Source organism: Salvia hispanica, chromosome 1 (genome assembly GCF_029641045.1).
Source record: "Salvia hispanica isolate PSC_SH4W2 chromosome 1, Shi_PSC_v1, whole genome shotgun sequence".
NCBI classification, from domain to species: Eukaryota; Viridiplantae; Streptophyta; class Magnoliopsida; order Lamiales; family Lamiaceae; genus Salvia; species Salvia hispanica.
In genome coordinates this window covers 3,154,992-3,176,187 of record NC_142692.1, presented here as the reverse complement: position 1 = coordinate 3,176,187, position 21,196 = coordinate 3,154,992, and the positions used below count along the sequence as shown (strand labels likewise).

Sequence of the window (21,196 nt, the reverse complement as noted above, 5' to 3'; positions counted from 1 at the left end):
TTGCCAACTCAAGAATCAATGTGTGTTTAAGAGAGTTCAGAGTTTTATAGTGTGCAAAATTTACAGAAAGTGGTATAATTAGGTGGTATTCTTCAGTTTGATTGATGGATTAAATAAGACCGGGTCTTAAGGATGTTATTCGATTGAGTAATTTAGACATGATTCTTAATCTCGAACAATGCTACATAGAAGTAGTTTTAGCTAGTGAGGAAAATCCCATAACAAGTGGAGTAATAATTGAGCAACTTAAGATTCACAAAGTTTGATCCATTATAACTTTTCAGCACTCAATCATATCTTAAACAATATTCTTTTTGTTCAGGATTAAAAATCTCATTTGCTTTCGGCACGAGTTTTAATGAATTCGTAGAAGTTTTAATGAATTCGTAGAAGCGTGAGTGAAATGTGAGTTCACTTGTCAAGAAACATTCAATTGTAAACACCCAAAATTTGTTTAAAAAATGAGACTTTTAATCATGGCAAGAAGTATATCTAATAAGCTTAAGAGGCTTACACCTTATTCCAATTTTAATCATGGTAAGAAGTACTATATCTTACTAAGCTTAAGAGGCTACACCTATTCCAATGTTCATGGTTCAGTCGATTGGACATTGGACTGATTTCACCACTAGTTGGGCCAAAATATTGTAGCAAATCATTTTAGAGTGCGAGTCGTACGTAACAGACCAAGCACCGATTTGCAAAAGAAGTGCCTTATTCCCTCAGGGCGATGTTGAGCATCTGAATCCGAATCTGAATACTTTCAGACACCCATGTTTCTTGGCATCATCTTTAACAAATATGGAATATGTAGCACCTCATTCCCTTGGGGCATCTGAATCTGAATCTTGCAGCCACCCATGTTGCTTTCCTGTGCAAGCGTCAATCATCATCTTTAGCACACACATGGAATCTATAACGGCCTTGCCTCTCGCTCCACGCCCCAAAAGCCCGTTTTCCCCTTTTTCGCGCAAGTAGTAAATGACACAGAATGCAACTCCACCATTGCAGACATAAAGACAGAGGAGATCAACAGGTAGATGCTAGAACACAAGCTCCCAATACGGTAGGCTGAAAATCCTAAGACAAACAATCATCTCACAACGATGCTAACCCTCGACTACGTTGTCTTTTCAAATCAATCAACACAACCTAATTCATTATTGCATCAGAACTCCACAGAGCAAATAAGAGAAGCTAAGCATCATAGATTAACAACTAGGATATACAAAGCTTTTCTAGTTTTACCTGCAGTGTGAAAAATGGCTCCAAAAAGCAAGCTGCAAAACAAAGAAGATCAAACACTCAGCAACTGTGAGTGTTCTTGTACATAATTTTACCAACTGGCTTCACTGACCTACCAATTTAAAAATTCAAGCAACCTTCCGGAGACGACAACTCAAAGCCAACATCAGCAAGTGATAATACAACAGAAAAGGCATAACCAAAGATCCAAACTACAGTCAAATGTTCAAATCATGACATATGTGGTAAAATTAGATAGCATGGTATAATTAAAGCTCAAGGTAAACTTCCATGGCTAGTAAAGAATTTGATTTGGTGCCTGACCTTTTAAGGCAATGTGGAGAAGAACAATCACCACAAACGTAAAATTACACTATGTCACAAAAGATATCGCCATAATTAAAGGAATACATCAACGGTAACTCTAAGATCACGTGATATAAGTAAAAATGACATGTATTATAACTTAAAAATACAAACCCCAGCACAAAACCCCCTTTTTTCTATGTGCACTCAAGAAGAACCCGTCTTCACAGCCTTAAACGAGGGGTGAAGCAAGCCAAGCTCATCCCTCACTTCAAGAGGCTTGCTCGTCTCATTCCTAATCCTCACCACCTTCCTACTAGAAAGCGACTTATGCGTGAAGCCATACATCTGCAGAATCTGATTATCCCCAAAGTTGAACGCACGGTCCATCTGCTTCAAGCACCTCTCAACAGGGTAATCCCCGAATTTCCCACAAGGCTTGCAACCCACAAAGTGAGTCACAAGAGGCCACCTGTGATCACCAAACCCGGGATGGTAGCTCTCAATCATCTGCTCATACTTATCCACCAAAATCCCCCAATAACCGTGCAGATAATAGTGGTTCTCGAGATAAACCTTGTCACCCCACTTCTCCTTCTCCGTTGCCAAGATATACACCATTGCAGACTGATCATCCGCCTCAAACACCGGCCTGCCAGTCAGCTCCCTCGTCAGAATCTTCCCCGCATCCTCCCTAACCTTCCCCTTCGGCCCCATTGGCGCCCACGTATCAAGAATGTCCAACGACCACTGGCAATTCCTCAACAAGAAACTACCGGTGTTCAATCCAATCCAATTCTTTTCATCGTAAATCATCTCATCCCAACCGTGCATCACAAAGTTGTGATCTTTATACCTCTCCCACGGCACCTCATAAGCCATATCTGTAAACATAGCATCACTATCCATCCACCACAGAAACTCCACCTCAGGGTGAGACAGCAGAAGCTTCCTAATCAAGGGCAATTTCGCCCAAAAACCAGCCATTTCAGCATCAAGCAATGCCATATTATAGAAGATCTCAATCCCATGAACCCTTGTGTAATCAATCTTATTCTTGATCGATTTCAGCAAGTAATGATCCCCAACCGGATTCTCACACGGCGTCGGCGACGAACCCGTCACCAGCAAAACCCTAGGCTTATTCTCAGCGACAAAATTGGGGTAATCCGGATTGTTCTTCAGCCACTCCGATCTCTGCTCATCCCAATCCGAAATTTTTGGGCCGAGGGAGTAAGGCTGCAATGGATCTCGCTTGAATTCGGGGAAGCCGTCGTCCTCATCCTTCAAGATCTTCTTGATATCGAAATCGGCGTAGTTTTTGCTACCAGTGTCCGCATTCCCGGTCGATTTAAGCTCAGAAACCTCCTCCAAGACGCGGCGCGGCTCGGCCCGCTTGCGGATGTGAGAGAAGGTCTCGCGGATGTCGTCGAGGTCCTTCTCCGGCGTGCCGTACTTCCCGGCGCCGATGTTGGCGCGCAGCACGATGAGCGTGAGGAAGAGGCAGAGCACCGTCAGCTTCGCCTTGCGGAAAGCGCGGTGGAGGCGGCGCGCGTTGAGCGGGCCGAGAACCCGATCCAGCATCGCGATTCGGGCCCTCTTTGAGCTGGAGCGTTGATGACTCGGAGAGTAGAATGCGGGATTCGCGAAACCCAGAAATCCTCAGAGCTTTGGATGGAAAGTGGAGATCGGAATCTGGGATCTTCGATGGAGGAAAATGGGGATCTGGGAGTGGATTTAATCGGGTTTTTTTTTGAAGGGGAGACGTGTCGGTGGAGAGTGTGATGAAGTGGTGGAAGGCGAGATGGATGAGACGAGAAGGTGCTTTCAGACAGGAAGTTTTTAATTATAGTGATTAGAGTTGTTAATTGTGTGTTTAATCGCTTTGTTAAGATGCAATTGCGCGTGGAGCCCACTTTCCAGTCAAGGGATGGGACAATCTTTGCTTGCACAAAATGGATATTTTTAGGATATTTTTATAATTTAAATTATTTGGTCATATTCTAATGCTTATAGCGCCCTAATCCAAAATCAAGACCAAATTTTCATCTTTAGATTTTAAAATAAGTGGATAAGATTAAATCTTACGAATCTCAATAAATAATAGATAAAATATCAACAAAAGGGTAATATCGTCATTATATTATTATATGATAATTTTTGTGAATGTTTTTTTATATCAACATAGTGTATTGCAAATATCAACAATATGACATAATAATATCAACACTAGTACAAGAAAATATCAACACATATTTATTGAGATTTTTACATGGTTTTATTGTGATTTTTTGATGTATTTGTTGATAAAAATCTGGTTATCAACATTTACGAAAACTAAAATAAAAAATATCAAATTTCATCATCCGAACGCCGTCGGAACATATGCAATTGAGATCTCATTGGAATCCTTATAAAATTATCTTTAATTTGATATATTTTTTGCGAAAAAATAATTTAAATCGAGAGAGTTACGTAAATTTAAAGTTTTAAGATGATTTTAATGAGAGAGAATTGACATTAATACGCTCTAATTTTATTTATTAATTTTTTTAACTAAAAATATAATTCATGTGGTATTATTTCAATCGCTAGATTTTCTATGCTAAGATTTAGTGTTAGGTTGAGATTGCTAATTAGTTAGCAATTGATGACTCCTCCTTATGTGGTGTATATTTATTTTATTTTTAAAAAGTTACAGTTCATTTATTTTTAAATATTTTCTGAAGAGGGTGAAAGAGAAGTTTGTATTTTATTACACCATTTAGTAGTGGAAGCTTAAAATTGGAGTATTTGGTTGAGTTCGAATGGATTAATAATCTCTTCGTAGTCTTTCTTCTTATATTTGACTCTTTTTTTTGCGTGGAGTAGTAATTTATTGCTGCTCTATTTGTTTTGGGATGAGATCACGGACCCTATAAAATCATTAAATTAAGGTAGGATAGTTTCCATCATTAACCCTCACAAATCTATAAAATAAATAAATACTACTCCAAATAGATTAGTGAAACCTAAAACTCCCTGATCCCCTATCTCTCTATTTATAAACTGAATTCCATCAAACATCAACCATAAAAAAGATGGATTCCAATCTCCTCAACCACGACGTTGTAACAGAAATCCTCTCGCTTTGTCCATTCACATCCCTCTTGAGATTTCGAAGCGTCTGCAAATCATGGCGCGATCACATCGATTCTGAAGCCTTCAGAAAATCGCACATTCTCCACCATGCCGACGACGACAGAGACGGAGAGACGCTACTCATGCAGTTCAGTTTCCGAAAACACGGAGTTCCGGAACTGTCAGTGTTTAACGGCAGCCTGCACAGCAACTCCCTGCCAGCTTCCCAGGAAATCTCGGACTACCTCGCCACGGACTCTACCTGTCACGCTCAAATCGCCGGCCCTGCCAACGGCGTGATCTGCGTCTACTACAGGGCCTCCGACTCACCCGTTGCAGTATGCAACCCTAGTTTAGGCCTCATCGCCATCTTGCCAATGCCACCAAACCCTAGCTCAGAGACCCTTGAGCCAAATCACCATAAGGCCTTGTCTCGTGACCTCGGGATTTGGTTCGATGAGGTCGCACAAGATTACATGGTTGTGCAGCTGTTGTCGTGCCACATAAACGGCCTCTACTTTATGAGCTCACACTTGCACACTTCGGTATACTCAAGAGCCACGAATTCTTGGAGGGAGATGAGCATTATTGATCTTGGCTTGTATGAGTTCAGCCCTATAAATTCACGGTGCAAGAACAGCGCCTTCGCGCACTGGCTGGCGAAAGACAATGAGAGGATTGAGTTGATCTTGTCGTTCGACTTCAGGAACGAGGGCTTCCGTGTCCTGGAGATACCGAATTTGGAGGTTTCGAAGATGTATAGGGATAGGAAGATTTTTGCGGAGGGTGATGACTCTTTTCTTGTGTTTTTTTCGGGTGACGGGAAAGGGCCTGATTGGTTGAACATATTTTGGTTGAGGATTGAAGGGAGCATGCTGCAATGGAATCACATGAAGAGGGTTGGAGTTGGACCATTTGATGGCCTTGTCATACCCAAGGCTTTGTGTGAGAGGGGTTATGTTGTTTTGCAGTCTAAGAATAATGGGTATTTGCTAATTTATAATTATCGTGATGAAAAATATGTTAGATGTTTCGAGATGAATAGGGATGTGCCAGAGATTTTTGAGTATAGGGGAAACTTTGTTTTGCCTTAGGAGTAGAGAAGTACTAGTGTTTGATTTTCTCTCTTTGATAATTAGTACTTTATTATATTAACTTTAATTAGTATCTCAAGTTATTTAATTTACTACTAGTCTACTACTAAATCTTTTGGCTTATGTGATGAGATTTTACTACTAGCTTTTATTTGCTTATGTATGGTGTCGCACAAAGGTTTATGGCACTTATCAAAATGAAAGCTCTATCTACATGTCATCTCCTTCCCAAGAAATGATCTTGCTCGCCCCTAAATACAATTCTCTTAAGGAGGGAAGCTTTAATTTATGCTTCACCTAAAAAAATATATAGACTAGTTAGGATTTTAAGCTTTAATCAATGCATTCTTGTGCAAATAATACCATCACCTGGCGAGGAGATACGTTCGGCATTTCTTTGTAGCCTTTTGTAGGATTGAGGCTAGCGAAGAAGGAGATGTGAAGTGTCTAGGGCCTAGAGAATAATTGTCATCACGCTCGATAAGATTGAACAGCTCGCACAAGACGAAGAGCGGGACTTGATTCTCAAAGAGCATCAGATCATGCACGCTGTTGGCTGTTGATCATGCATCCAGTCCATTTGTAAGATTGGATTAATGTGATGTGACGCAAACTTGCGAAGTAGTTGGATGATGAAACAACCATCTAGAAGAAGATGTTACACTGATATGCTTGTGACTCTTATCCGATCTCCGTTTGTACAGATGCTTCTGCTAGATGGTTGTTGCATCATCCAACTACTTCGCATGTTTGCGTCACATTTTAGTCAGGATATTGATCGAATTTTACAAATGGAATGGATGATCAACAACCTACATCATGTTCTGATGCTCCTTGAGAATCAAGTCCCATTCTTCGTATTGTACAAGTTTTACAATCTTATCGAGCCCCATAACATATTACTTATAAATTATACTATGGAAAAAATAATAGTAAATGTCAATTTGCATACTGTGCTTATTCACATTCAGCTTATTTTTTGTCATTTTTTGAGATCAACTTACCTAAAACTTATATCAATTTCAGATACCACCTATTTATCACATGGGAAATTTAACTACTCTGATCAGGAAAAAAAAGTCTAAACCCAAAGAAATACTTAGGAGATGAATATATTATATAGATATATATAGAGAAATATTGGCATTGCATATTATATTCTTAAATAGTTATATAGCGTATAAATTGATGGAAAACTAAAAGCAATGAGGTGAATTTAGGGTAGCAAAACAATAATACTCCATATGCTAATATATCAAAGAAAAGACAATCCTCAACCACAAAATAGTTGGGCGAGCGAATCGGGGATACAAAACTAACATTAGCAATAGACAAAAGGGCAAAAGAAGCATTCAGAAAACTAATTTCATTTAAAAAAAATATTGTTGAAGAATAAGAAGAATACCTAAAATGGAGAGAAATGGACTATTTGCTACCAAAGGGAAGTATTATATTGCTAACTCAATGCTTAATTGCTAACTACAACTCAATAATAGCCATTAGATATTCAAATTAAATGCCTAGATCATCAACCACGAAATGTCAATACGATAAAAAAAAACGTCAATAAGGCTATAAGATTAATTCCAATAAAAATCAATAGGGGTATTAATGTCAAGTTAGTTATAACTAACTTTTAAAAGAAATCCCAAAACTTTAAATCATATAACATATATCAAATTAAAGATAATTTTATAAGGATTCCAACGATATACTACATGCATATGTTCCTACGTCAAGATTTAAAAAAATTTTGAATTTTTTTTTGAATTTTCGTATTTTTGACGAACAGATTTATGTCAATACACCTTAGAGCACTCCCAATGGTGCCGGCTAAAAGTCGGCGTTTTTTCGCCGTCTATCGCCGAGTTATCGCCGACCAATGGGAGAGGTCGGCGATAATTCGACGATTTTTCCTCCCGTTTTATCGCCAACTGGCGAAAATTCGCCGGATTATCGCCGACCACTGTGGGCGATAATTCGGCGATAAATATTTATATATATATATATATATTTTTAATTTCCCCCCTATAAATACACACATTCTCTTCATTCTCTCCCCATCCACATCCCTTTTCTCTCTTCATTCTCTCCTCATCGAGCACTACAACACGATATGATCGAAAAATTGTGGGCAAATAGAAACCGCGCCCACCGCCCTTGAATTTTTTTACTTTGAATTTTTTTTTCCATTCCTGTACTATTTTTTTTATTAATTTTCGTCGTTGTAATGTTTACCCGTGTTTAATACAACGAACTTTATTACTATTATTTGTTTTGTCTTATAAATTAAATTAGCTAGCTTTATTATATACAAAAATAAAACAATTAAATTAGTGATGATGTAAAAATGAAATGTTGAGTTAAGGAGAAATAAGGGAGAAACCATTGGAGCAGTTGGCTAAAAGTTGGCTAAAAACTGGGGATAAATTATGGTGCAGATGTGGCAAGAGTTAGGGAAAAATAAGGGATGGTTTTAGGGTAACTGTTGGGAATGCTCTTACATAATATGTCAATATTATGTTTGTAAAATGTCAGTATGAAATTGTGTTGACATTATTATGTCTTCGTGTTGATGTATTTCATACACTGTATTGACATTGTATTTTTAAACCCTAAATTTGATAGTTGCTATTATCTTTTTAATATTAAAAATGAAAAACGACATTACACATGGCAAATTGTACACCACAATATTTCTAAAATCTTATGGTTTTAAATTAGTTGTAATTAGCAACTAAGGGATGAGTTAGCAATTGATCACTCCCCTGCTACGAAATGCATATATTTATAGAAAAAAAAGAAGAAGAAGAATTAAGTCCCTCTTCTAGAAATTTATATTTATAATGTAACGCCCCACTTTTTCAAACCCTAATTTTTGGGTTATAAAATTTTTGCATTAAATGCCTTAAATGCTATGATATGTGAATTATCGAATGATTGATTAATTGCATAGTGTCTATGTGACCTAATTGCGAATGTGAATTTTGATTGAGTTGAATAGTCAATTTGTTGAAATGTTGACGTGGCTATTGAATAGTAAAAAATGTGGAAATATGACGTGGCCGTTGAAAGGTCAATACGATGAGAAAATGATGTGGAAGTGAAGAGATGATTGAATTGAATATGTGAATATTTGATGTGGAGAAAGATAATTGTGGGAGAATTATTATTTATTTTCCTAAGGGATGAGTGAGAAAAACAATAGGAATATTATTTTAAAAGCATGTGGAATTTTCGGCCCTTTCACTTATTGGAGAAGAAATAATATTATTCTTGGATTTAATTATTTGTTTGGGATAATTATCCAAATTAAATCCAAAGTCCGGATATACCTAATTTGCTTCATAATTTTCGGCCTCCATGAATTATTCTTCATGAGATTTTCGAAAATCTCATAGGATTGGGAAAAGGGAATTATTTATTATTTTATTGATCCCTTATTTATTCTATTCCATGAATAAATATAAATATGCTAAAATATCCTAGCATATCTACCATATCTTACCATATCCTAATTAAATTAGGATTTGAATTTAATTCTTTGGGAGAGTTGAAAAAGTCACGGTACTTCTCCTTTTAATTTGGGGAGTATTTTATTTTATTCTTGCTCCGTGATATATTATTCTACTCCGTGAAATATTCAAATTAAATCATAGGCTATTAAAATAGCCTACAAAATTCGAAATCCTCATTCTCCTCAACTAATTCAACGCCACTTCTCCTCAAATCTCTACCATATCTTCCAAATATTTATTTATTTAATTATTTGGATATTATTATTTGGAACTCTATAAATAGGAGAAGAAACCCTAACCCTAGAGATCACAATCGGCGCCCCCACTCCTCTATAATTTTCGAAAACTACTCCCCCACTCTCTCCATATTTTCTTCAAGTTTTCTTCAAGATTTCTTCATCAATTGAGAAGAATTCAAGTCAAATTCAAGAAATTATTGAAGAATCAAGACTAGTTCATTGTTTCTACCGTTCGTTCTTTTGGAAAAGGTACTTTAATTATTGATCTTCTCTTCTTCTACCGATTAATCGGTGATTCTTGAATCCACATGCATCTAGAACGAGTGAAAGGGTTTTAATCGGTGAATTTTGAGAAAACAAGGATGTGTGTGAAATTGTGTGTGTATGTACGATCGTGTGTGTGTGTGTGTGCACGCCTCGATCGGCGTGCACATGTGTTGTGTTCGTGTGCATGTGTTGTGTGTGTGGAACACTCATATGTGATACGAATTGTTGGTGATTTTGGAATGATTTTTGTGAATAAAAATGGTGAATTAATCATACTTTGATTTTGATATTTCGATTTTGAAAATAATCAAGGGGAAAAAGGGAAAACGTGAGATCATGCATAATATTGATCCATGATTGAAACTGATTTGTGATACGCCTAATTTAAAGGTGATACTTCACGCTCTCAGCGTGATAAACGAGGAGAAGAGAATCCTATCGAGCTAAACCTGCGAGGTGGGCTTTCTTTTAAAATAAGGACATTGTCCTAAAATGATATTGATGAGAATGAAAGATGTGTTATCATGCCTGGATTTGTTTTGTCGTGCCTATCCCTCGTGGCTATGCCACTATTGTTATAATCGAATTCGGATCCTTGTAGAGCCGCAAACTCTACTTGGGTTAGTGTACACCAATGTTAGACCGAGAGTCAGCGTACGGGTTGGCCGGTCTAGTGACCTGGATTGCGGCCGCATTCCTTGTCATGTAGAATGAGGATATGGTAAACGTCTATGAGAAAAATGGTTGCGCGACCGTGATATTTGAGAAAGAAAGATATTTTGATGCCTCGGGTCTTTCTAAAGTTAAAACCCCGATGGACATCCGGAAATGGCATGATAACTACTACATTTGTGATAAAACTGTTTTCGGCAATGAGCCCATTGAGTATGATTTATCGTACTCAGCCCTGCATGTGTTTTCCTTATGTGCAGGTTGAGCAGTGACGAGCGGCGGCGGTGTTGATCGGGAAAAATAATAAAGATGATATGTTGGTACTTAAAGTGTCGTTGTGTCTTCATACATAGCCTCACTTCTTTCTTGGTCGCTTCCGCTATATTCTTATGAAAACTTATGATCTTTGTTTGGGATAAATGCTTTTACGTTTGTGGGTATGTTTTGGATAATGAACAGTTAGAAACAGTTATTTTTGGGAAATGTTTGAGGATATTTTTGGGAAACATTTATAAGCTTTCATTTCGATGACCTTTGATTAAAGATCTTTTGCTAAGGCATTATTCTTGCTCTACTTAATTGTTCTTTAAATGCTCTAGTTAAAACCTCTTTCAAAATGAAACCCTAGTCTATGATCTTTGTTGCATTTATGTCTACCTAGTTAACGAACGCCGCATTTATTATACCCTAAATGGGCGGGTCGTTACAGTTGGTATCAGAGCCTCAGTTCTTTCCGCTCTGGACCCAAGAGTCTTGTTGAAATAAAATTTGAAAGTTGTATAAAATTGATTAATGGATAATCGTCGAAGACTCAACACCGCAACTCGTCTCCGCTCAACCACGATGAAAGAGGTAACAAGTATCTCTTGAATATTGATTTGAATATATGAAACATTGGAAGTTGAAGCGAATGGGAGAATGTTGATATATTTGGAAATTTGTGTTGGAATATGAAATGCCGATTTTGCGTGCATGAGAAATTGCTATTTGCGTTTATGCAAAATGAATTATGAATATACATGAAAGTGAAAATTTCTATTTGCGACTATGCAAAATGATGAATGATGTGATGCAAGTGATTTTGTGACTAAGATCGTTACGAATCGAATAAATGAGATTCTATATGATTTGTGATTTTCGTGATGAACGACATCTATGAGTATTGATTTGAATTGTGAGATGTTGGAAATTACGATGGGAATATTACCCTGGTGAAAATGAAAATATTTCAATGGTAATAGAAGTTAATATGACGTCTTTGAAAAAAAAAAATATTGCTTGGGAGTGTGAAATGATGTATATGCATGGATATGAAATTGCTAAGTGCGATTATGCCAAGAAGGATGAAGGATGTTGTGTAAGTGAACTTGTATTTTACTCGATAAAGAAAATCGGCGAATATGTGTTAAACTTCTATGTGCTTGGATGAATGAAATCCTATATGATTGTGATTACTTGACTGCTACTAAGCAACTCCTATGGGAAATATGAAGTAAATGCTATGGCTTTTGGAAAATGTTGTGAAGATATGAGATGAGAGACATTATGAGAATATACAAATTGATTTTTTTTACAATGAGGCATGAATGCGTTGAATGTGATGGATATTGAAGTATGATTGTGAACTTGTATTGGTTGATGTTGAGATTTGTTATCACTTCTGCGAAACTAAAGAATTAACTTGAAGGAAATACATGTTGCTTCCATGAACGACAAAACTTTGTGCCTATGTGGTTGAAATTTCATGACTATGAAACTGTGAAAGGCAAAGCATGATACGCGTGTAGTTGCGAGTTGTGATTGTGATGTACATGCGCATGAACTACATGATTTATGAAATGCGATTCCATGAATGATTGATCGACTGGTGTTGCTATTTATATATATATTGACGTACGATGCTTGTTATGCTATGAAACACCAAATGGTTTATATGAATAAACATGTTTGATCGTTGAATATATGGATGACGTTTGATGTGGTGAAAAATTCATGACCGATGAAATACGAGGTATCGTATAGAATCAATATGAGAGTGAAATGTGAAATTTGTGAACTTTGTTGCGAACGTGGAAGCCCTATGAAGCTTGAATAGCATTTAAGTAACGATCGAATATATGTTGAAGTATGAGACTTCAAGCTATGCTTGAAATTATAGGGTGCCTAAGAAGTAGGCCAGACTGGACGTGCTAGAACTCAGTTGCAAGTTGACAACTGCAATATCACTTTCCTGAGTGACAAAACTAACGAAAATATATACATGTTGAACTTGGTGTATCCTTACAATGATGAGATCATACCTAAGAGCTAATAAAACTATGCAGTCTTGCATACCATGCGAAAGTGGCGACGCGACACAAATACGACGACGTTTATGACACATTAAGACCACGTGTATAATGGCAATCGAAAATGACCATGTGGCATGGCAAGAAGAAGACTTTGAAGATGCGACCATCAAATATAGTTATTAATTTCGGTGATACGATGAATCTCAACTGGAATCCACGGTATCATAGAACGATATTGCCATGTTCAGGCTCGGAAAAAAAATGTGCGAGGGAGTGCGACCCTCGTAGCTAGAATGAACGATTATTTTTTTTTAAATCAACAGTACTTACTTGGATCCTAAGTTCTTTTCGGGACGTTTTGAATGACCGTGAGCCATTGTCTATTTAAACTTGGTTGATTCACAATTTGCAAGTAATACTCATTATTTCTTTTCTTATATCGAGTCATGAGTCACTTGACTCGAAGGCTGGTGTTAGCCTTGGTAACTTTGGATATATTGATTGAGTAGTCTCCTTTGATTCATCATAAGGACGATATTTTGAGCTTCCGTCATTGAACTTTGATCCTAAAGTTGTTTGCAGTTATGACCTTCAGTATGATCACATCTCCAGACCTGTTTTCCTCAAATAATGGAATATTCTTCTTGGAATTTTTGTTCACCTCTACATTTTGCCAGTTCTTTCTTGCTAAAGTGAAATTCTTTTAGCACAAGGATTTTTCTTACGCCAACACCAAGTTGAGGCTATGATGCTCTCTTTTTCGTTAACGGGTTCGATTGTGCTAATTTTCTGAAAAGTTCCAATCACTTTGAGTCGCCCTCAACAAACCGTGAATCCATTGATGTAATAACATGATGTCGTTGAACCATTGTTAGTGCTACTTCATGACATTTGTCTATGTTTCTAAATTCTGCCACGACTGATTGTCTTGAGCTTTGACATGATTGAACAATATCATTCGATGCTGTCCGAAATTTTTGCAAATTTTGATCGGGCAGTCGCTATGGAATTTGAGGTTTATTGCAATTTCATCCTGTTTCCATGACCTATCTCATGTTCTTTCGAACCCTCGTCAGAAGTAAACTCTCAAGCTCTATGGGTTTTACTTGATCCCTCTAAAACCATTTAAATTCTCAGACGAGTTAAGTTCAATGGAACTTAGTCCTTGCTTTGTTTCGAACCAATCATCAATGATGATATTTGAAAGTGTCGAGCTAGAAATATTATTCTTGTTTCCTTGATTAAGTTTGGAGCCTTCCAATGAAAGACATTTATGGTGCCTTCTCGAGTTGAAATCAGTTTCTATCCAAGTAAGACTGTTTGATCAATGTTCGAATCATCGATACTAGACTCAAGGAAATGTTAGAGTTGTGCTTTCGGATACACACGAGGGATAAGTTCCTGTTGCCAATCACGCGCGGAAATTTATATACCAACTAAAAGCGTCGACATAAACGAGACGTTAGATATTCTGCAACAACGAAATACCTGCCACGAGCTGCTACAAGATCGAACTTCAACAATAATCTCTTGAGGAAGGAAATATGTGTACGAATAGCTGATGATCAATGCATGAACAGCGAAGCAGAAAATCTAGATATTTGTTGTAATCGGATGCTTGGAGAGAAGATGATGGTGTCCTCACCAGTCGGAGGAATGATAGAAATAGCTAGAACGTGCTCGAACGTCGAAATTGCTATGGGAGAATTTAAAATAGTTGCTCACGACTTGCGAGTCATAAAAATGGAGGATATCGATATAATCTTGGGAATGGACTGGTTGACAACGAACTTTGCGACGATTCGTTGTAAGGAGAGGCTGATATCTCTACAAGCTCCGGGAAGCGAACCCACCGTATATCACGGAATCGCGATGAACCGGCGAACCGCCATCATATCCGCACTTCAAGCGACTACGATGATGAGAAAAGGGCGAACTGCCTATCTTGTCTACCTCCATGGAGAGGAGAAGAACGAAGAGAGGGTGGAAGATGTTGCTGTTGTAAACGAATTTCCCGACGTTTTTCCAGAAGTGTTACCTGGACCACCGCTAGATCGGCAATTGGAGTTCACGATTGACCTTGAACCGGGAGCTGCACCTGTATCCAAGGCACCATATAGAATGGCGCCAAAAGAGTTGGAGGAATTAAAGATACAACTCCAGGAGCTTATGGACTTAGGTTTCATTAGACCTAGTGTTTCGCCATGGGGCGCACCAGTCCTTTTCGTGAAGAAGAAGGACGGATCGATGAGGATGTGCATCGACTATAGGGAGCTAAACAAGTTGACTCTTAAGAACAAGTATCCACTACCAAGGATAGATGACTTGTTTGATCAACTTCGAGGAGCAGGAGTCTTTTCAAATATGGACTTGAGGTCCGGATATCACCAATTACGAGTTCGAAGAGAAGATATACCGAAGACTGCATTTAGTACGAGATATGGACACTACGAGTTCGTGGTGATCCCGTTCGGCCTAAAGAATGCCCCAGCAATATTCATGGACTTGATGAATCGAATATTCCATCCGTATTTGGATAAATTCGTTTTAGTTTTCATAGATGACGTTCTAGTCTACTCAAAGGACGAGAAGGAGCACGAGGAGCATTTACGGATCGCTTTAGAGACTTTGAGAAACGAGAAGCTATACGCCAAATTCAGCAAGTGTGAATTTTGGCTAAAAGAAGTGAACTTTCTAGGACACATTGTGTCAGCTGAAGGAATTTGAGTGGACCCCGCCAAGGTTGAGGCGGTACAACAATGGAAGTCGCCGTCTACACCAAACGAAATTCGGAGTTTCTTAGGTTTGGCAGGATACTACCGAAGATTCATTGAGGGATTCTCCAAGATAGCGAGACCAATGACGCAACAACTCAAGAAAGGAGTCAAAGTGAATTGGGCTCCGGAGTGTGAAGCAAGCTTTCAACTCTTGAAGGAAAAGTTGACAACCGCGCCAGTTTTAGCTGTGCCCGAGTCTGGAGTGAATTATGTAGTCTATACCGACGCTTCGAAGGTTGGATTAGGATGCGTATTGATGCAAAATAACAAAGTGATCGCCTACGCGTCGCGACAATTAAGACCACACGAGTTGAACTACCCAACACACGTTTTGGAGTTAGCAGCCGTGGTTCATGCCCTAAAGATTTGGAGGCATCATCTCTACGGAGTGAGATGTGAAATCTTTACGGACCACAAGAGCTTAAAGTATTTCTTCGAGCAGAGAGATTTGAATATGCGACAACGAAGATGGCTCGAACTAGTGAAGGATTATGATTGTGGTATCAACTACCACCCCGGCAAAGCAAATGTAGTGGCAGATGCTTTGAGCCGAAGAGATCATTCGCAATTAGCTACCTTCCTAACGGAAGAGGAAAGTTTGATACGAGAGTTTAGCAAAATGCGATTAGAAGTGATAGGAGCACCCGAAACAGTGGAAGGATGAATTGCCACTTTGGTGGTTAAACCAGATCTGAAGACGAGAATCGTTGCAGCGCAACGAATGGATGCGGAACTCGAGGAGATTCGAGTAGAAGTGAGAACCGGCGAATCCGGAAAATTTAGTGAGGAGTCCGACAACGCCCTCACCTTCGAAGGAAGGTTGTGTGTGCCGAACAACGAGGAACTCAAGAACGAGATTTTGAGTGAAGCTCATGAAACTCCATACACTGCTCACCCTGGAAACACGAAGATGTACCAAGACTTGAAAAAGTCATTTTGGTGGAATGGCATGAAGAGAGATATCGCGGCTTTTGTGGAACGTTGCTTAGCCTGCCAACAGGTGAAAGCACTACATCAACGACCGCATGGGAAATTACAACCATTGGAAATACCCGAGTGGAAATGGGAACATATCGCTATGGACTTTGTGACGGCCTTGCCGAAGACCCTAAGTGGGAATACCGCAATTTGGGTGATTATAGACCGACTCACCAAGAGTGCGCATTTCATACCGATTCCGGTAACTCATGGATCGAGCAAGCTGGCTCGTATCTACATAAAGGAGATTGTGCGATTGCACGGAATTCCAAAGACAATTACGTCCGATCGTGACCCGAAGTTCATATCGAAATTTTGGATTAGTCTACAGCGCGAGTTGGGAACGCAATTGAATTTCAGCACGGCATTTCACCCGCAATCTGATGGGCAATCCGAGAGGACGATTCAAACTCTCGAGGATATGTTGAGAGCCGTGATACTCGACCGCGGTGGAAGTTGGGAGACTGTACTACCGCTAATCGAATTTGCATACAATAACAGCTTCCAAGCAACAATCAACATGGCGCCTTATGAAGCCTTATATGGAAGAAAATGTAGATCGCCGCTCTACTGGGATGAAGTTGGCGAGCGACGGGTGCTAGGACCCGATGCAGTCGAGCAAATGATTGAAGTCGTACGACAAATTCGTGCGAGGATAAAGGAAGCTCAGGACAGATAAAGTCATACGCTGACGTCCGACGGACCGACTTGCAATTCCAAATCGGTGATAAAGTCTTTCTTAAAGTGTCCCCATCGAAAGGGATAACACGTTTTGGTGTTAAAGGAAAGCTGAAACCACGTTTTATCGGGCCTTACGAAATTCTAGAAGGAATAGGACCCGTAGCCTATCGATTGCCTTTACTGCCAAGTCTTGCAAACGTGCACAACGTCTTTCATGTATCGCAATTGCGAAAATATGTGTTTGATCCAAAGCATGTGATTCACTACGAAGAAGTCGCGTTGAATTCCGACTTGAGCTATGAAGAGAGACCCCAAATGATCTTGGACCGGAAGGTTCAGAACTTGAGAAATAAATCCATTGCTAGCGTGAAAGTGCTTTGGAGGAACCACGAATATGAAGAAGCCACGTGGGAGCTTGAGGACAAGATGAAGGAACTGTACCCGGAACTTTTTCCATGAGGTACCAAATTTCGGGACGAAATTTCTTTTAAGGGTGGTGGAATGTAACGCCCCACTTTTTCAAACCCTAATTTTCGGGTTATAAAATTTTTGCATTAAATGCCTTAAATGCTATGATATGTGAATTATCGAATGATTGATTAATTGCATAGTGTCTATGTGACCTAATTGCGAATGTGAATTTTGATTGAGTTGAATAGTCAACTTGTTGAAATGTTGACGTGGCTATTGAATAGTAAAAAATGTGGAAATATGACGTGGCCGTTGAAAGGTCAATACGATGAGAAAATGATGTGGAAGTGAAGAGATGATTGAATTGAATATGTGAATATTTGATGTGGAGAAAGATAATTGTGGGAGAATTATTATTTATTTTCCTAAGGGATGAGTGAGAAAAACAATAGGAATATTATTTTAAAAGCATGTGGAATTTTCGGCCCTTTCACTTATTGGAGAAGAAATAATATTATTCTTGGATTTAATTATTTGTTTGGGATAATTATCCAAATTAAATCCAAAGTCCGGATATACCTAATTTGCTTCATAATTTTCGGCCTCCATGAATTATTCTTCATGAGATTTTCGAAAATCTCATAGGATTGGGAAAAGGGAATTATTTATTATTTTATTGATCCCTTATTTATTCTATTCCATGAATAAATATAAATATGCTAAAATATCCTAGCATATCTACCATATCTTACCATATCCTAATTAAATTAGGATTTGAATTTAATTCTTTGGGAGAGTTGAAAAAGTCACGGTACTTCTCCTTTTAATTTGGGGAGTATTTTATTTTATTCTTGCTCCGTGATATATTATTCTACTCCGTGAAATATTCAAATTAAATCATAGGCTATTAAAATAGCCTACAAAATTCGAAATCCTCATTCTCCTCAACTAATTCAACGCCACTTCTCCTCAAATCTCTACCATATCTTCCAAATATTTATTTATTTAATTATTTGGATATTATTATTTGGAACTCTATAAATAGGAGAAGAAACCCTAACCCTAGAGATCACAATCGGCGCCCCCACTCCTCTATAATTTTCGAAAACTACTCCCCCACTCTCTCCATATTTTCTTCAAGTTTTCTTCAAGATTTCTTCATCAATTGAGAAGAATTCAAGTCAAATTCAAGAAATTATTGAAGAATCAAGACTAGTTCATTGTTTCTACCGTTCGTTCTTTTGGAAAAGGTACTTTAATTATTGATCTTCTCTTCTTCTACCGATTAATCGGTGATTCTTGAATCCACATGCATCTAGAACGAGTGAAAGGGTTTTAATCGGTGAATTTTGAGAAAACAAGGATGTGTGTGAAATTGTGTGTGTATGTGCGATCGTGTGTGTGTGTGTGTGCACGCCTCGATCGGCGTGCACATGTGTTGTGTTCGTGTGCATGTGTTGTGTGTGTGGAACACTCATATGTGATACGAATTGTTGGTGATTTTGGAATGATTTTTGTGAATAAAAATGGTGAATTAATCATACTTTGATTTTGATATTTCGATTTTGAAAATAATCAAGGGGAAAAAGGGAAAACGTGAGATCATGCATAATATTGATCCATGATTGAAACTGATTTGTGATACGCCTAATTTAAAGGTGATACTTCACGCTCTCAGCGTGATAAACGAGGAGAAGAGAATCCTATCGAGCTAAACCTGCGAGGTGGGCTTTCTTTTAAAATAAGGACATTGTCCTAAAATGATATTGATGAGAATGAAAGATGTGTTATCATGCCTGGATTTGTTTTGTCGTGCCTATCCCTCGTGGCTATGCCACTATTGTTATAATCGAATTCGGATCCTTGTAGAGCCGCAAACTCTACTTGGGTTAGTGTACACCAATGTTAGACCGAGAGTCAGCGTACGGGTTGGCCGGTCTAGTGACCTGGATTGCGGCCGCATTCCTTGTCATGTAGAATGAGGATATGGTAAACGTCTATGAGAAAAATGGTTGCGCGACCGTGATATTTGAGAAAGAAAGATATTTTGATGCCTCGGGTCTTTCTAAAGTTAAAACCCCGATGGACATCCGGAAATGGCATGATAACTACTACATTTGTGATAAAACTGTTTTCGGCAATGAGCCCATTGAGTATGATTTATCGTACTCAGCCCTGCATGTGTTTTCCTTATGTGCAGGTTGAGCAGTGACGAGCGGCGGCGGTGTTGATCGGGAAAAATAATAAAGATGATATGTTGGTACTTAAAGTGTCGTTGTGTCTTCATACATAGCCTCACTTCTTTCTTGGTCGCTTCCGCTATATTCTTATGAAAACTTATGATCTTTGTTTGGGATAAATGCTTTTACGTTTGTGGGTATGTTTTGGATAATGAACAGTTAGAAACAGTTATTTTTGGGAAATGTTTGAGGATATTTTTGGGAAACATTTATAAGCTTTCATTTCGATGACCTTTGATTAAAGATCTTTTGCTAAGGCATTATTCTTGCTCTACTTAATTGTTCTTTAAATGCTCTAGTTAAAACCTCTTTCAAAATGAAACCCTAGTCTATGATCTTTGTTGCATTTATGTCTACCTAGTTAACGAACGCCGCATTTATTATACCCTAAATGGGCGGGTCGTTACATATAATCTAGAAAATATTTTATTCATAAATATTTTGTGGAGTAGTAATTTAGTTCTGCTCAATTTGTTTTTGGGATGAGATCACGGACCCTATAATTTCGGAGCATACCAGCCAAGATATACATGTAGAGTTTAATGATCGAATATATCATTACTTTTAGTCATTTTATCACTTTTACCTAGTAATTTGGTAAAAATGATCTACTAAGGCATAGTTGCAAACATTGAAAAATAATTTTTAAATTAAAAAGGATGGGATCCAATTGTTACTAAAAGTTCGGATAATATTGATAAATTTCATAGTTGTCATAGATTTGATAAAATCATTAAATTAAGGTAGGATAGCTTCCATCATTAACCCTAAAAAATCTATAAAAAAAATAAATACTACTCCAAATAGAATTAGTGAAACCTAGAATTCTCTCATCTCCTACCTCTCTATTTTGTTGGAAAAATATGGGATATATGTTGGAGGAGAATAATTTAGTTTGGAGGAAATATTTGAGAGGAGAATAGATGGAATATGTAAAAATGGTTTAGGAGATGTTTTGATGCGGGGAAGAAAGGAACACTCAATTTCTTCAAACTTTCTAAACTTCTCAACTACTACAAAATGTTACAACTCTCCCCTATTTATAGGGATTCACTTCACATTCTAGAATTCTCTATAATATTTTTATATCTAGATTTTTTCTCCATAAAAATCTAGATATTTTCCTAACATTCTAGGAAATTCTACTAAAATATCTAAATATTTTAATACATCCTAATTCTAGAGAATTCTACAAAATATCTATAATCTAGATAATTCTCTTAAAATATCTAGATATTTTAATACCTACTAATATCTAGATAATTCTACTACAAAATCAAGTTTAATTATTTATTCCAACATATTATATATAGAGAAGAATTCCATCAAAAATCAACCATAAAAAAAACACAATTAG

At 37.9% G+C, this 21,196-nt stretch overlaps 1 protein-coding gene and 1 pseudogene across 1 annotated transcript; one reads left to right on the top strand and one right to left on the bottom strand.

Moving 5' to 3' along the window:
* Positions 1–1,514: 1,514 nt before the first annotated feature.
* On the bottom strand, positions 1,515–3,373 carry LOC125222266 (xyloglucan 6-xylosyltransferase 2 pseudogene; annotated as a pseudogene).
* A 1,258-nt stretch (positions 3,374–4,631) lies between these two features.
* On the top strand, positions 4,632–5,765 carry LOC125221435 (F-box protein At1g11270-like). Its single transcript, XM_048123555.2, has one exon. The coding sequence runs from the start codon at positions 4,632–4,634 to the stop codon at positions 5,763–5,765; it is 1,134 nt and encodes a 377-aa protein (XP_047979512.2).
* Positions 5,766–21,196: the final 15,431 nt, after the last annotated feature.